This window comes from Idiotropiscis lumnitzeri, chromosome 8 (genome assembly GCF_059441095.1).
Source record: "Idiotropiscis lumnitzeri isolate Australia: NSW breed Sydney's pygmy pipehorse chromosome 8, RoL_Ilum_1.0, whole genome shotgun sequence".
NCBI lineage: Eukaryota > Metazoa > Chordata > Actinopteri > Syngnathiformes > Syngnathidae > Idiotropiscis > Idiotropiscis lumnitzeri.
The window spans coordinates 13,855,548-13,872,922 of NC_142398.1; the positions used below are offsets into that span (position 1 = coordinate 13,855,548).

Genomic DNA, 17,375 nt, shown 5'->3' on the forward strand with positions numbered 1-17,375 from the left:
TTAGTCCACTAATCTTGGCAGACGTAGAGTAAAGTTAAGTAATAGACGGCTTAGCATACCGTTGCAAATTAATTATTTTATTTTTTACAGCACTGCATAATTTAAGCAGTTTAAATCGCTTTTTGATGAATTCGTACATCCCTACAGTCGAGCAAACAAATGTGAAAAATATTAACGACCTAAGGCAAAACTCATCACTGATATTGTTCCTGCTATCGATGATGTGGCTGCAGTGAACATGGCAAGAAATTAAGTTTTGTTCTAATAATGCTCAGTCAGAGGTGTTTTACATGGCTACCAAATATAACTTCCAATATCTACTTCTGGTTTTCCTCGGATTTTGCTTTTGTAACGACTTCTTTATGAGAAGTAGACAGCTTGCCCACTTTTTGCGCCACTGTCTGCATGTACAAACTGGCTGTGAGCTTAAAGCTAAGAAGACAGTCTTCACTGCGGGCCACGAGATGCATGCGCTGCCTCTCTAGTGCTAGTCTCCGCTTATGTCGCCTCTTAAAGTATTTCCTCCTCCGGCGGCTGCAGCATGGCAGTGTTATTGCATTGCTCAATGGCTACAATAAAAGTGGCTGTCTGATAAATCCTGCCTCTCTTTATTAGCGAGGCAGCAAGTAGAAGCATTGCGCTTTTGGGCATGTAGAGCCCCACTGATGAATTCAGTCTTTTTTTTTTTTTTTTTTTTTTTTTTTTTTTTAAACATGCAAATGGGTCAAAGGATCAGTTTGATCAACGGCTACACACTTTCCATCTCTCTTGTCTAATTTTTGGTTCTCTAGTTCTGTTTTCCAATTTTGCATGTACAGTACAGGAGATATATTTATTTATTTATTTATTTTTAATTTAATTTAATTTAATTGGCAGATGTGCCCTGCGAATGAATGGCAACCAGTTCAAGGTGTAAACCGTCTACTAACCAAAGATAGCTGGGATCGGCTCCAGCACCGCCCGCGACCTTAGTGATACAGATAATGGATGGATGGATAGATAATTGGTGTAAGAATACGTAATTGGTGACAAAACATTTAATTTGCCGTAAATATCCTTGAGCTGTTACTGAAACCAAGTAGTTTGGCCGCACTTCTATTCTAATGACGCCCGCGGCAGCAAGTGTGCTCTAAGAGACAGCCAAGTCGTTAGTGTGTCATGTATTCATCACTTTAAACTGCTTTCAGTCATCTTTCCTTGCTTCCATTTTCACCTTTTTGTGACATGTTGGGAATGACAATTGGTGAAATTCAAAGCACACGTTACATTTGCCCTCACGTACGTGCAAATGTTTAAGTATTCTTAAGGTGTAGAAATGTGTCGCCGGTAGCAGCAATTAGTGAAGCCTTTTTAGGAATTTAGTAAGAAGGTTTTTATGCTTTAAAAGAAACGCAGAGTAATTTGAATTTAATGTGACGACTGAAAATAGACAGTATGAATATTTGATGGTGGTATGCTGCGGATGGTGTGTGTTGGCTTACTAAAGCCTTGCTAAGTTTGAAATGAGCGAGGAATGTGTGTTACATCAGCTCTTCTGTTCACACCACAGGTTGCTTTTTGATGCCTGCAGCTCACCTGGGCTCCTCCCAGTGCCCTGCAACCATCATGCAGCACCAATGGCTCCCAACTGGAAGATGCGCCTTCCATGGCTAAGCAATTTATGCAGCACATCATTAAATATTTCAGGTCTTTTCATTTCATTTTTCCATTTTAGCCTTGGCTGCGATAAATGCTGATTTGATGCTCTTTGGTTAAAGTATTACAACCTTGGGATTTTCGCATTTTAAACTCAAATGTTAGCTATACAGCTTTTATCATTTTTGTCTGGAGTCTTTTAACCCCTTATTGTGCCAAGGAACCTTCAAAGTCAAACCTAACCCATAACAATCGTTCTCTTCCTATTTGTTCAAATTTAGAAAATGTAATGCTTTATATGAGCAGAAAAACTAGGGCCAGACTGATCAATCGGCCGAAATTATCTTTTTTTGCAGATGTATTTATTTACTTTACATATTAACACATTATAACTTGACCCGAAGATAAACATTAAAAAAAATGTCTTCTACTGTTGTAAAGTTAAACACATTTAAACGACTACTTGAGGTGCATAGGCCTATTCATTGAGCCTTATTAAAAATCTTATTTGAGACAAAATGGAAAATGAAAAAGGCACTGCAGATATTCAAATTTCATTACTTCTTAAAATTGCACAAAAAAAAAAAAAATTGCCCGCTGCAAAAAACAAGACATGCAAACTGCTTACGTGACATAACTTACTAGGGTAAATAGTCTTTTCTGAAATTTTGTGTACAATTTTAGAGGCATATTGATTCTTTCCTCAAATTGACTTTTTTTCCAAGCTTTTATTTTTAATTTGTTTCCATTGCATCTTTTTTTTTCTCATGACTATTTATCCAGTCATCTATTTTCTTACTGTTTATCTTAACAAATGTAACAGGTGAGCTGGAGTCGAGCCTTGCTGAATCTGAGCGTATCACAGGCTTCCTCCTGGACCGGTCAGCAGTCAATTATCGGTTACATATTGCTATACTATCACAATTTTAAGTTTTCAATAAACCTATGACGCATGATTTTTGTATGCGAGTGCGCGGAGGCAAATCCATGCACGTACAAGAAAAACATGCTAATCCCACATATAAGTGTCAGAGCCAAGATTGAAACCGCCAAACCTCAATCGTCACATCCTCACCACCAATTCACCGTGCTGCCCCCGCAGAAATATATGAATCTAAAATGAGTTTGACTTTTATGGCAATTTTGTATTACACCAATATTGGTGTGCTTGTATGACGTTATGTGACTATATTTCACACAGGCCGTTTGTGACCACCTCTTGCCCCCTCCCACCTCTGACTTAATTAGTTTTCATGGCTCAGCTGTGATATTGCACAGTGCACACCAATGTACGCTATTCTCAAAGTTCCAAACCTGATTGAGTCAGTATGTTTGTGTCCGTGCACCAGTAATTCGTCACAAACACATAGCTGGGATACTATGTAGGTGTGTGTGTGTGTGTGTGTGTATATATATAGATAGAAAGATAGATATAGCTACACTGTCACTTCAACATACCTGCATTGCAGCGACAGACTGTGTTGCTTTTTTATTTTTTTTCGGAGCAGTCGGCAATAAAAGGCAGGAATCAACATGAGTCACCATGGTGAAGATATTTAAGCTGTAAGGTTGTCTCTATTCCGCTCACAGCCACGCAGTGAACAGTTGGAGGGTGAAGCGCGCGCAAACATAGCGCGTGACTGCGATGAGATTCTGTTAGTAGTTGCCTGTTTTTTCTTCTATTTCCAGTCAAGTCAGAGGGGAACGCCGACATGAGAAGGGATCAAAACAGCTCATAAAAGCCCCGTCGATAGTATGGGATCCAAACATGAAAAACAAGGCAAGCCGTGCCGTGCTGCTCTCCAAGTCCCAGCATGCATCAGGAAAGGCGCGGGTTAAACAATGGCCTTGAATCCTATTGATGAGTGATGTGTGGCACCTCTCAGAGATGAATTGCAGGCATTGATCTGACAATGAGAGACGTTGAGAGAAAGCAAGTAAACGCTCAGGTTTATATATGATTTAAAAAAATAAATAAATGTAAAAAAAAAAAAAAAAAGATACGCCTCTCATCCGCTGAGATTACTGTTCCCATGGCAACACAGCTGATGGTTGTGGCTGCCATGGCAACGGATTACATGACTTTATGCTGAGGTATACAAGCACTCCCTTCTCTTGCATTGCGATCGTGTGTATACCAAGGGACTGCGTACTCGCAAAAGGTACGGGAGGGGGGAGAGGGAGGGGGAGAGGGAGAGAGCTCATGCCTATGTCACGCAATGGTCACATGAAGATTGTAGCAACAAGTCCTTAAAAAGGCTAATCCCATCATGTGTGCACACTAGCATGCTGCAACCAGTAATTGTGTTGACACAAAAAAGTGTGAAGCCTCCACTCCACCTTGTGCGTGTGTGCCCGTGTAAGTAAGAGAGGTGTGTTATTAATACAGCCACAGACATCTTACTCAGAGCCACTCAGTGTTCCAGTGGGAGGTACTTGTGATTAAATCTTTGGCCCTTTGCTCATCTCTTCTTAATAGATTTATTGTCTTGTGTTTGTCTTTTCACACTTGAAGATGGGCTCATACATTTAGTACTCCTTATATGCAGACAAGATATTTATTTCTCCGGTGGATTGTGTTTGGAGGCAGAATGTCTCCATGGCGACGACGGCCCACAGTTTGCGATGAGAGAGTGAGGGGAAAGAGGCGGTGGGGGGGAAGAAAAGGAACGAGATGTGCACTTGTTGAGATGCGTTTGCCGATGTGAGTCCTTGCCCTCTTTTTCATTTCTCACCTTTTGCCCTTGGCTCCGTTGGCCTCCTCATCCATGTCAGCTGGAGAGCAATCAAAAGCTGAGACGGTCACTTTCTTCCCATGAAATCATTAAAGAGAGTCATGTCCTCAAGCTATTTCTCTTCTTCATCCCCGTTCTGAGTTGTGCCTTTGTCTAACCTTCAAAGAGAGGTCACCGCTTTTAACCTAGTGTCACGATCCACATGGAAGATACCCAAAATCGGAAACGGTTGTCCTGAACAAACTCTAAATTTTAAAAAGAAATATTATTGTTGTATTATTTGTCGTGCACCGTGCATGTGTGATATTTACATGGTTTTGTTTGTTAGTTCGGTGGTTGTCACACTTGGATCAGAGACCCCTGAGGGTCTGCCTCCCTTATTTTGGGGGTTCCCAAAATAATCGTGTCATACTGTTTCAAAGTTGCATCCCTACATATGCAGACTGGCATGCCAATATGACTGCAATTACTCTCAACCTTAGATCTGAGCCAATAAAAATCTCTGATTTCATTGAATGACTGAAGTTTTTATTGATGGGGAGTTGCAGGACAAAAAGCTTCTTATCACAAGATTAAAGCTCTTTTCATGTTTTTGACATTTTTTAAGAGAATAATAAGAATAATATATTTTCCAGAATAAAAGGCATATTTTTTTCAAGAATAGTACAGTATTTAAAAAATTCTGTTATATGGAAAGATTGGACAATGCAAATATGATTCCCTACTAGAGAATAATTGCTGTACCATTAATACTGCTGTTCTCTGACGTGCAGTCACATGATACATGATAACATGTAACATGACGTTATGCGTGGCAGCAGTCACAGCTCAGGTTTTGCACCACTTAACTGAAATTTGGAGTTGAATTCTGATGTTAACATCTGATGGTTGTTCAAATGTTGGAGTTTGCCTTCTAATAGTTGCAAAGTCACATTTTACTTTGATTTGCTTATCTTGACTTTTGTGTTAACACTTTGTTTGGTGAGAAATACCAGGGAAAGAGGATTTTCTCAGTTTATCTGCACCACAAAGTAAGCAAAAAAAAAAAAAAAGTTAGAGAAATTATAAGGTTTTGAAAGGAAGGAATGCAATGATCCTCCTAATCAGTAATCAGCGATTCCACATTTTTGACATTGAACAAATTTGAGAAGTCATATCAGAATCACCATCGTGACAAATCCTCGGTCTACATGGTTTTAGTGTCTTTCATGCCAATGTTGCAGATGTTGCTCCAGTTTTGGTCCACGGACCTCATCGTTCTTGACAGGTTGCTTTTTTTTCTGCCCACATCTCAAACTGACAACATGGCTTTGCAGGTGAACATGGTGTAGAATTTAGATGGCGATATTTCCCACAAACTCACCCGCTTGAGACCAAGCTGCTGATGCTGCTGATACCGCAGTGTGTTCTGTATGTTCAAGCAGCTGGTGATTACGCCTTGTTCGCCATGATGAAATAACCGGCCTCCTTTTGTTTTCGATCCCACTCACACACGTTCTGACATTTGGGAATGCAATCTAATTGGCAGGTACATCATGAATGTGACGTTTGAAGGGCGTAACCTGTCATTCAGCGAGGAGGGCCACCAGATTTTCCCCAAACTGGTCATCATTCTGCTCGACAAGGACAGACAGTGGGACAGGGTAAATATGGTGTGCGTCGTGTCGCGCTTCGTTCCAAAATTCCGACCCGTCACGAGGCCTCTTTGTCGTGCAGGTGGGCAAGTGGGAGAAGGGCTCTCTGACCATGAAGTACCACGTGTGGCCTCGCTTCGAGCTCTACTCTGCGGCGGAGGAGCATGAGGATCATCTGTCCATCGTGACGCTGGAGGAGGCGCCTTTTGTCATCGTGGAGGACGTGGACCCGCTGAGTGGCACCTGTATGAGGAACACCGTGCCTTGTCGGAAACAGCTCAAACTCACGTGAGCGATGTCACTCTTACAGTTAGTCACGAGTGATTGGAATTTTTACCTGTGATTCAAGTGGGTAAAAAAATATATATTTTCAAGTGATGTAAATTGAACCTCATTGTATGACATTTGTATTTTAGTTTCTGTTTCATTTTCCACCTGGTCTTGCATATTTTCTTTATTTTGTCCATCCATCCATTTTCTGTACTAATAATCATATATAATAAGACCGAACGGCATAATCAAATCCTCCAAGGGTGTTTTAAAAGCGATCTTCCTCTCATCTCCCTCCCGTATCCTAACCAAGTGGTAGGCACTGCGAAGGTCAAGCCTAATATAAATATTGTAGCGACCTTTAGTCGAGCGAAAGCAGGGGAAGCGGGTATTTATTCTTGATTATGATGTCAGTATGATCGCAGTAATCAGCACAGGGTCGTCAAAGAAAAATCGAGCTCCCACGGGAGAAGTCGACGCCTGCCAAGGGAGTAGAAATGTATTCCTCTGCTTCCTGTTCTGGCTGTGTGTATAATATGGAACGTGGAGCATTAGGAACGCGCAATCGCATGGTCTGTGTAGTGGCAGCGACTGAGCGCTTGCTAAAGAACTTGCTTTACTCGTATAATTTGACCGGTGTGTTATCTAAACACAGAGTCGTCAGACGTGATGATCACAGGTGGGTTTCCCACCTCCACTGATTTGAGACAATGGGAATGACAAAAGGTGCTCCGATTTATCTATATGCGGATTGTGTAATCGCAATACGACTGGCGCAGTTCACGATGGCATAATAAAGAATCTGTTCATCGTGATAACCCTACAGACACAACCAGAGCGGACTAGTGGTATGCTTTACCACTGCCAGGAAAAACCTTCTTCTCTTCTTTGAGTAATTCAGTTCACAGCACTAGGATACGCAGAAGAGTCATCTGCACCTGAGTCAACAAGAGCAACAACTCGACACCTTCCGCAACAGTTTGAGTCTCATGGTGTTATTGTCCTTCGGCTGGGGGAGTGTTCTCTTGGCTCGACTCACACTGTCCCAACCGATGTTTCTGCCCGATGGTTGCCTAGTTGGGAAGGCTGGCGTGGCCGGTATGAAGTTTTGGCGTAGTTGGAGGACACACTATGACCCAGCTGCCCGGGTTTGAAGACAGCGTAGCCTCTCCTCAGGAAGCAGTCATCCTCCACCCAGCGGCATAGGCTCCTCCTGCTGCTCATTAATTCCTGCAATTAGTCAAGCCTGTCCAGCCGTATGGCCAAGGCAATGATGTCCTTAAAGTTAGTGGTATTATTGCATAGAGCAAACTCAATCCATGGTGAAAAATACTACATGATGCACGATCATCAAATCCGCTCTCTGCAGCCAGAATGCAAAATGCAATACAGCCAGCCACGGACTCACAATCCAATAATTGCTCTCAGGCCTCCCTGACTTAGACCGATTGCTTAACCTGGGTACTCAATTCCTCGAACCGATGGGCCAGCATGGTGACCGCGTCACAAAGTCCCAAGCAAGTTCTCATGCTGCCTGACCAATTGTCCTTGGCTGACCAAAGATCGGTCCATCCATGGTCGAATTATTCTGACAGATTCCGGACCAGATAAAAGGGATCCCAAAAATGTCGACTCCATATAAGGGAATCAAAGATTTATTACAGAAAAAGAGCTCGACAAAGCACAACAAAAGTACAGTGAAAACTGTTAAATGCCTGATTTCTTTTCCCATCTGTGGGGGCTGTAACAGATAAGTGTGTAGCCGGTTTTTCTTTTTTCGTGAGATTACAGCATGCTACTTTTGTTATACGGTTCAGAAAAAAAGTGAACCGATAACCAATTATCTCAAACTGATATGAAGGCGCAAGAGCAAACGAGAGCGTGCAGTGTAACCTCTTTCTGAACTTCACTATGTTGGATTTTCCATGACCTATCTAAACTACAGTGTGTAAATTGAGGAATAAAGCTTTCAGAAGCACACACCCACATGCATATGTGGTGACAGCCTTAGTCATAGACAGATTCCACCCCCTGCGTTCTCATTAGTGCATAATTTATGGAATATATTACAGTACCTCAGTCGTCATGATGGTGGCTCATGTGCATGAAGTCATAACCCGGTGACATTCTACTTGAGATGTATTTGTGCATTCATCGAACTTTAAAGAACACAATCAAACATACTTTGCCCTTTGTTTGACATTTGCTTTTGACATGTCTACACAGCATTACTATTGAAAAGACGCATTTCATTGCTCGAGTACGGCTTTGCATTTGTATGACTGCTTGAGCCACTTCTTTGCGCTACTTAACCAGCCGCCTTGCTTGACACATGTTCTATTTATTACCAAATTGCTGCATCACACTCCACAGTGCAATGTGGAAACGTGTTCACTGTTTTGTGTATACAGTCTAATTTTTTTTAATACTATCATTTAAATTTTAAATGAATGCCACAACACTTGCTGTTGCACCTATTTTAACATTTAAATTTCTCCTCCTACTCTCTTTCACCTGTCAGCAACCAAACGGGCGATTCTGGCATCTACATCAAGCGCTGCTGCAAAGGTTTTTGCATAGACATTCTGAAGAAGATCGCCAAGGCGGTGAAGTTCACCTATGACCTCTACCTGGTCACTAACGGTAAACATGGAAAGAAGGTGAACGGGACGTGGAATGGAATGGTTGGAGAGGTGAGGACTTTTTATGTATTATTAAATAAAGTCAAAGTCACTCAAAAAATGCAACATTATGTTAACATGCAAAAATATCTGAGAAAATAGTGTTATTATACAAAATGTGTATTTTCCAATTACAAGTTGTATAATGTATGTAATGAGAGTCATGTTGTTAGAAGGAAAAAAAAAGTCAGAACTCTGCAATTTAAAATTCTTAAATTTAAGAGAATTTTTATAATTAATATTTTAATATCTAAATTTATTTTAATATTTCTTTGAATATTCATTTATTCATTATTCATTAAATAGGCCTACATTTATAAAGTGGTTACATGAAAAATGTCATAAGTGAATAAAGTTAGCATTTTCCCAGCCTTCTCTGCCACACCCTCAGGGACTCATGGCGCGATTATTTTGGAGATGCTATGCAGCTCCATCATCGCGGCCACCTTGATGTCATCCACATCTCCAAAATGGATCCCCTTAATGACCCACTTAAAGTTTGGGAAAAATAAAAATATCACACTGAGCCAGGTTGCGTGAGTAGGGAGGTTGCTCCATCATGCTGCTGTTCTTCTCAGCCAGAAATTGTCAGATGCTAAGGGCATTGTTACCGCATGTCTCACCTCTTCTCACGCACTGAATGAAGAAATCGCTCCAGAATCTTTTTGTAGAATTATTTGTTGTTCACCTGCTACAAGGAGAAAATTTAGTTGTTTGAGTTTGAAATATGTCTCCAGTCCTGGATTTTGAATACTTTTGAAATATTATGGTAAAAAAGATACCTGCTTAAAGATGTTAGATGAGGATGCCGTCATACTTTTGTGTCTATTGGAAACAATGAAATAGTCAATTGTCACAACAACATCACTATGAACAGTGAGATGAGATTTGTCTTTTGCTAAGAAATACCTAAAGACTGAAATTAACTTATTTGTTGGACTTGTGCAAGTGATGTAGAATCAAGTGTCTTAATTACAGCCTACTTCTCCGCAATGTCTTGTATTTATCGTTCTGTCTCGTCATTCACTCCCTTTACAGATGTTTGTTTGTGATACCGCAGGCAGGAAGAGGTCGTCATTGTGCCCGCAGAAATTTACATTTTAGATAGACCTAATTAAATCATCTGAAAGGCTTCTGCCTATTTCACATCAAGCACATAGGGAGCACATGGATGATGGGTGAGGGGGAAAAAAATGATGCAATGCGTAGCATTCCTGCATATCTAGTTTACATTTTCATTCAGAGACTGATGTCATAGAACTTCAGGCTGAACAATACCTGAACAAACTCACTTAATCCTTTTTTTCTCCCCTGTGGTTATTCCTCACATCGAGTTCTTCTACTTGACGTCTTGTTTACTGACCTCCTCTCCCCGTGGGTCTGTGCGTGCGCGTGTGTCAGGTGGTGCTTAAGAACGCTCACATGGCGGTGGGCTCGCTCACCATCAACGAGGAGCGGTCCGAGGTCATCGACTTCTCCGTGCCCTTCATCGAGACGGGAATTAGCGTCATGGTTTCCCGTAGCAACGGGACTGTGTCACCCTCCGCCTTCTTAGGTGAGACGGGGGGGACCTAACGTTGTTATTTAATGAAAACCTCACCGGGTCCCTGTTTTGTACTCAAGCCAAAGTCATGGCTTATAAAAATATTGCTGCGGTGCCATCTTTTAACCAAGGAACTATTTTGAAGTGAGGGAAAGAGCTTCATGTAATGAGGCCACAGCTTTGTCTAATACCACCAAGTGTTTTGCCGCCATCTTGTGGCATCTTTAGGTAATTATAAACCTTTATGGATGAGTGTCAAGTATTCGAAGAACCAGTGAGCTAGAGCCTATGGCTCGAGGGAGATTAATCCCCGTGCTACCTTAAAATGACCCAATTTCACAAAAGCGGGCTGATGATTAATTTGCCCAAAAATAATGCATCTATGTTCGATCATCTATGCCAGTGACAAATAAGCCGCCTGGTTTCGCCCTGTGTGGTCCCTTGTTCATTACACTTTTTTGGGACCATGGAACCTTCCTCATAATCAAATCCTTTCTCGAAGTACTTTGTACCTCACTGCACATTTCTGTTTGCCTGTCCATTTTTTTGTTTTGAGTTCATGAGACAGAGACACCTCTAAGTCATAATAATATTGTATATACAGTACACATATATTGTATTTTACAACACCATATTGTACCTGTGGATGTAATAAGTGAAGCTTGTGGCAAAAATTGTCACGTTCTCTGTGCATGTCACTGGATCCATTCACATGAATGCACCCGACTTTCATTATATCCCATTTTTCTTCATTTTTTCAAGTTTTTAAAGTTTAAATGAACAAATCACTGATAACCTATGCCATCACAAGATGTCGCAATATATCTATTTAAATAACTTGTTCAATCAAGTGATCAATGACATTATAGAGCTGATCGGTGAATTTAGCCATTTTAGCCAATAACCACAAACTATCAGACGATCTGATATGGTTAATCAGATTGGAGTGAAGCCAGATATTTGTATTTGTTTGCAAAACATACTCGTATTGACGTCAATGGCTTGTGCAGCTGTTGCAAAGTGAGTTGACTAAACATTAAGTCAACACCTAACCTAACACTGCCCTTGTGTTGCAGAGCCCTTCAGTGCTGACGTGTGGGTGATGATGTTTGTGATGCTGCTGATCGTGTCCGCCGTAGCCGTGTTTGTGTTTGAGTACTTCAGCCCGGTGGGTTACAATCGCTGCCTGGCAGACGGCAGAGGTGAGAGTGGCTTGCACAAACACGCGCACACATTCACGCACATATTCGCGCTGAGTCATTTGGCGCCCCATTGAGTTTTCTTGAATTTTCAATTTTTGTTTTATCACCTACGTGGAGAGCTGTGAGTTTCTACTCGTGGAGCATTTACTTCCTCCATTGCCACTCACGAGTTCTCGTTTTTTTCTTTCTTTTTTTTTTTTTTGGGGAAGAAAAGGCTTGTTTAACACAATCAGACAAGTGTCAAAGACTGAGCAAAATGATCCTCTGTTCCCACTCCAACATTACTGTTACTGAGCTGCTCTCAAGTATTACAGCAGCGTTACGCCACCTTCTCATCCCGGTTTGTAAAAAAGCCGAATGCACTCAAGCGCCCTTATTACGGTGCATTGAAAATATTTGTCAGTTTGAACAATGCGTGGCAGGACGTAGTGCCACTGCCCACCGGGTGTCAAACGCAGTCCCAGGCAGCGAGCCAGTTTCAATCAATTTTCCCATCAAAGTCAGCAAATTCGATTTTGTAGATTTTCCTGTAGGTTTTATAGAGCCAGACTGTCAGGATTGAATTGGCCTGGTGCAACAGAAGCCACTCAAGATAAAATCTGTCATGTGTAAAAGTGTTTTATCGCTGTTCACAGCCCCCTTTTTTTTTTTTTGCTCTTGGGGGTGAAACCTGTATTTAAGTTGGAGTAACGTTTCCTCATGTAATATTTTCTAACTGTCCCATGTCTGAGGGAAATGCGCCATTGTTTGCATCCTATGTTGGGTGGAAACACAAGTTATGTAAGGCTGTAGTCCTAAGCATATTCCTGCTCCAGATGGGGAACAATTGTAGAATGTATAGCTCCGCCCCCTCCTTTTGTCACCTTCCGCTCGTTTGACATATCTGCCTACCTATACTTACACACATACAAACGCACACACATGCACACACTTATTCATGCATGGGCAGAACAATCTTATCGGTTGAGGTTGTCTCTTTAATGCAGTGCTTCTCAAATAGTGGGGCGGGCCCCCCTGAGCGGGGCGCAGTGCGATGCTGAGGGCGCCGCGTGTGAACCTGGGGAACATGCTTTATTTTCCGCCGTACTACAATAAAGTGTAATTGCACATCCACACCAGTAGTTGGCAGTGGCGCTCTCCTTGCCCATTGTGCGAAAATGCTATTATTTATAGTTGCGGAGGAGAATGGGTGGTGGTGGGGGCGCTTTTTGTTTTCATCTTGCTGGGGGGTGGCATAACAGAAAATAATTGTGACGGACTGCTTTAGTGGCTGTTGGCACATTGTACAGCCACAATATTAGGTGTGCCAGCTAAATACTGAATGTACGGATAGGTTGGTGCTGTCAGAGAGGTATTCCTTAAACAAAACAGAACACTTGTTTTAACATATAAGTTTTGCTTAGGCATGAACATTTCTTTTTTTTTTTCCTGCTTGCTAGAACCCGGCGGTCCCTCCTTCACCATCGGAAAGGCCATCTGGCTACTTTGGGGTCTGGTGTTCAACAACTCTGTTCCGGTGCAGAATCCCAAAGGTACCACCAGTAAGATCATGGTATCAGTGTGGGCCTTTTTCGCTGTCATCTTCCTGGCTTCCTACACTGCCAACCTGGCAGCCTTCATGATCCAGGAGGAGTATGTGGACCAGGTGTCGGGCCTGTCAGACAAAAAGGTGGGAACCCATGCTAGGCGGAGAGTTTCTGGGGTGCTGGAACAGAATCTAAATGTGCTGCAAGTGGAGATTAGAACCTCCTTGGAGGACGGAAGTTATGTTTGTTTTGTCATTGCCTTAGTATTACAGTGGAAGTTTTCTCTTATGAGCCGAACTGCTAAGGCTGTACATTATCTGTTCAAGAACTCTGGTCGTAAAAGCAAAAAAAAAAAAGGAATTTCCTCAGTCGCACTGTTACCATTGTAAAATTTCTATGACCTGTGCAGACGGTTATTTGACTAATATTTAATTATTAATATTATTATTTTTTTTTTTACCATCATACAAGTGAAGCGTTACGATCCAAAAGCCACCAAAACAGTATTTCGACAAAAAGCGACATCTTCTAGCTGGGTGCCTAGCAAAGCGTTTTTTAATTGTCTTTCGTAACCCTGCAAAACCAATTGTATGTAAATTTCGTCAAAAATAAAGGTGTAAGCCTCTTGTGCATTTTGCCGAAGCTACCTTCTTCTCAATTGAAACCAATCATGAGCCCATATTTATTTACATCATTACCAACATGGCACTCGTAACGTTTGTCCTCCAACATATCTGCACTCGCAATTATTCATGAACTCACACCTATTATAGCTTCAATTGTGCTTGAAAGTGAGTGTAAAATATGATTATTGTCTGAAATAGTCCTAGAGTGAGAATATCATTAAACTCATCGGTACAGTGATGTGTCAGTCGCAAACACTCCCGTCGTTTACTTCAAAGAGCCAAGTGTTTGACGTGGCAAGATTTATTTATTCATTTATTTATTTATTTATTTGTTTATTTCGGGCAGCTATGCTATTGGGCTTATTGAGATGCATACAGGAATTTACTTTAGGCAAGTTGACTTAATGCATTTTAAACCTTTGGAACTATTATGTAACTTATGTAGATTAACATTGTGCCGTCATAAAAAAAAAATTGTGAATAAAACAAAAACAATACAGTCAGTTGTTGCTGTCAATAAAGGTTTGATGCAAAGGTCATTTGTTTCACAGATGATGATTTTACATCCAAATAAGTTTTATTTTAAAATGCATAAAATCCAAATTTTTATTTTGATAGTAAGTTGCAACACGTATGACAATGCTGGTGCGTTCCTTTTTTAAATGTGAGTTTGTCTTCTTTACTTCACCTCCCATGTCTCGTCTTCATCTCTTCACACATTCTTCTCCTAACACCTTTGTTGAGGCTGCCAATTAAAAAGTTTAAACTGTTTGGTCAAAGAACACAAGGAATGAAGTGAGATCTTCATTGCTAAAAAATTTTGTTAAACTGGATCAATTCTTCATCATTTTCGAGGCTTCTTAGGAATTTGTCCACTCGTTTTAATGAGCTGCAGAATACTTTTGAGTTGATTTTTAATACAGCGTGTTAGACCTTGAGATTTTCCCATGTACGTCAGCCCTCTTATCACGTCTCCAAACATTTAGCTAATTTAGGCTTCCCAAAGCATCGTTCTGTCCTCTGCTCAACAGTGCATTAAAGGCTATTTGATGCGTCTCAGTGCCTTTTCTCTGCTAACGAGCGCTCCTCTGTCATTTTCTCTTTGTGGTTTCTTTTCCGGAAACCGCCACCCCCACCCCCGACTTCAACAACAACAGTTCCAGAAGCCTAACGAGTTCTCACCGCCGTTCCGCTTTGGCACCGTGCCCAACGGGAGCACGGAGCGCAACATCCGCAACAACTACCGGGACATGCACACCTACATGACCAGCTTCCACCAGAAAAATGTGGACGAGGCCCTGTACAGTCTCAAGACCGGGTGAGGAGGGGCCAGGGGAGCAGCTTCAGAGGGGAGGATGAATGAAGGGACCAACATGGGGATGAAAGGGAAAAGGGGAAAAAAAGAGTTTCTGTAATGATGCAATCAGAAGAAAATATGATAACGGACATGGAGGAGGGAGTTAGAGAACGAGCGAGTGTTCTGAGCAGTGTGGGTGGGCACTGACATAAAGCACAGCAACAAACTGAAGTTACGGTGACTGCCTCTCAAAGCTAACTAATAACTCGTGTTTACATTGAAAGTGCAAATTTGATGTGACAGCGACCCTCCATTAGAGATCATGCTGAATTACGCGAGCCCAAAGGCATCGTTTGCAGACAACTAGGAAAGAGTCTCGTCAATGAGCTGTCAAATCACTCAGAGTTGATTTGGTTAAATCAGGAAGGCTCATGCCGTCTCTCCGTCTTGTGATTATTATGTGCTATTATCAATTAAGTTCAAAACATACATATGCATGACTGTATAAAATGGTGTTGTCATAACAGTAGATTCAAAGGAACAAATAATGAATAGACATAGACAACAATCAACAAAAAAGCCCTTTATCAACAAAATGTGTTCCTGATGATTTGCAACCTGATAAGAACTGACCTCTGACCATTTCACGGCTACCTAAATTGGGAATGCCTGATTAAAGAGCATATGGGACCTCAACGTGGAATTAAATTAAAACAGAATTCAAACAGATTAATTTTAGACTGGATTTGCCACACTTCTCACTACAAGTAGATTCCTGTGATTTCTCCAGGCCAAGAAAAATATAGAAAGGTGTGTCTGCAACTGACTGGCAACTTGCAATAGAGCGATTATCGACCAGGCCAATATTTGGCATTTGCCGATTATCTGCATCAGACTATTTTTTCCAAGGACAAGGAATTAAAATCTGGTTTATTTTGGCTCGCTGCAGCACACTTGTCACTCACTCTGCTATGCTGGTGGCCCTGTCTGCAGAAGCAGATTGCCCCGCCCACAGAACCATCTGACTGGTCCCTTGTAACAGCCAATCAGCAAAAAGCTGCCGGTTTGTTTTTATTGAACTAGAAAACATGCAGCTGAGCCTGGAAACTCTGTGTACTTTTTGCTCAACTAATAAAAGTAAGTTGTCTATTTTCTTAGCTCTAAAAAGGCCTTAACTTGTAAATCACTGACGTTGAGGGTAAAGGCATTTAAACTAAGTCAAGTTTTGAAGTTTTTATTTTTCAAAATCTTGACTCCATTTTATACCTTTTTTTTCTACAAATGAATATTGGCTTCAAATATTGGTCGTCGGCCACCATGACTTCAAATAACCGGTATCGGTACCAGTATCGTATCGGCCCTGAAAAAAACATATTGGTCTATCACTAGTGGCAACTACTTCAGGGTGCACTACTCCTCTTGCCTAAAGGTCAGATCAGGTCCAGCGGACCTGTGACACTAATAAGTACAACAGATATAGAAAATGGATGCGCCGAAAGGGTCTCTGTTTAGGGAAAAAAACGTAACATTTGCTTCATTCTTCCACTCTTCTGTGCTCGGCAGCAAACTGGACGCCTTCATCTATGACGCAGCAGTGCTTAACTACATGGCCGGAAGGGACGAGGGCTGCAAGCTGGTCACTATTGGCAGTGGCAAGGTGTTTGCCTCCACTGGATACGGCATCGCCATCCAGAAAGACTCGGGCTGGAAACGAGCTGTGGACCTCGCCATCCTCATGCTGTTTGGAGACGGTGAGGCCTTGAATGACGATATGGTCGCACTGATTTTTACACATGGTGTATATGATAATGTTTCGTTGCGATGACGACTTGGGATTTAGATTCCAAAGCCAGCAATGCTATCAAAGCTACAAGTCATTGTGAGCCAAGTTGGCAAAGTGTAGCCGTCATTACTTTGCGGCATCAAACCAGATTTGAAAACACATCTGGAAAGAGACTTTCATGGGAACTAATTTGGTCAAAATCCCCCAATTCATCCTAATAAAAAATGAGAAATGTATCCCATGAAGGGACTCTGTGGGATACTTTGGATTAATTGTCATCTGTCTGCTGCCGGCACAACTTCTTGTGCCTAGGTTGTGTAGACTGATTATAGGCATGACCGACTAATCAATGGCTGGCAATGTGCTCACTGACAATGTAGACCAGGACTCTTCAATCCTGTTCCAAGAGGGCCAGCTTCCTGGATGTTTTCTATCAATTGCCA

At 41.6% G+C, this 17,375-nt stretch overlaps 1 protein-coding gene across 4 annotated transcripts in view; it reads left to right on the top strand.

Moving 5' to 3' along the window:
- grin2bb (glutamate receptor, ionotropic, N-methyl D-aspartate 2B, genome duplicate b) overlaps positions 1 to 17,375 on the top strand; it is an 85,731-nt gene that overhangs the window by 58,333 nt on the left and 10,023 nt on the right. For all 4 annotated transcript variants that reach the window (XM_088301754.1, XM_088301757.1, XM_088301755.1 and 1 more), the window contains exons 7-14: positions 5,899 to 6,013; positions 6,087 to 6,292; positions 8,796 to 8,967; positions 10,357 to 10,510; positions 11,575 to 11,700; positions 13,140 to 13,369; positions 15,010 to 15,170; positions 16,713 to 16,900. In XM_088301754.1, coding sequence (XP_088157880.1) covers positions 5,899 to 6,013; positions 6,087 to 6,292; positions 8,796 to 8,967; positions 10,357 to 10,510; positions 11,575 to 11,700; positions 13,140 to 13,369; positions 15,010 to 15,170; positions 16,713 to 16,900 — 1,352 coding nt within the window. The remainder of the gene's footprint in view (positions 1 to 5,898; positions 6,014 to 6,086; positions 6,293 to 8,795; positions 8,968 to 10,356; positions 10,511 to 11,574; positions 11,701 to 13,139; positions 13,370 to 15,009; positions 15,171 to 16,712; positions 16,901 to 17,375) is intronic.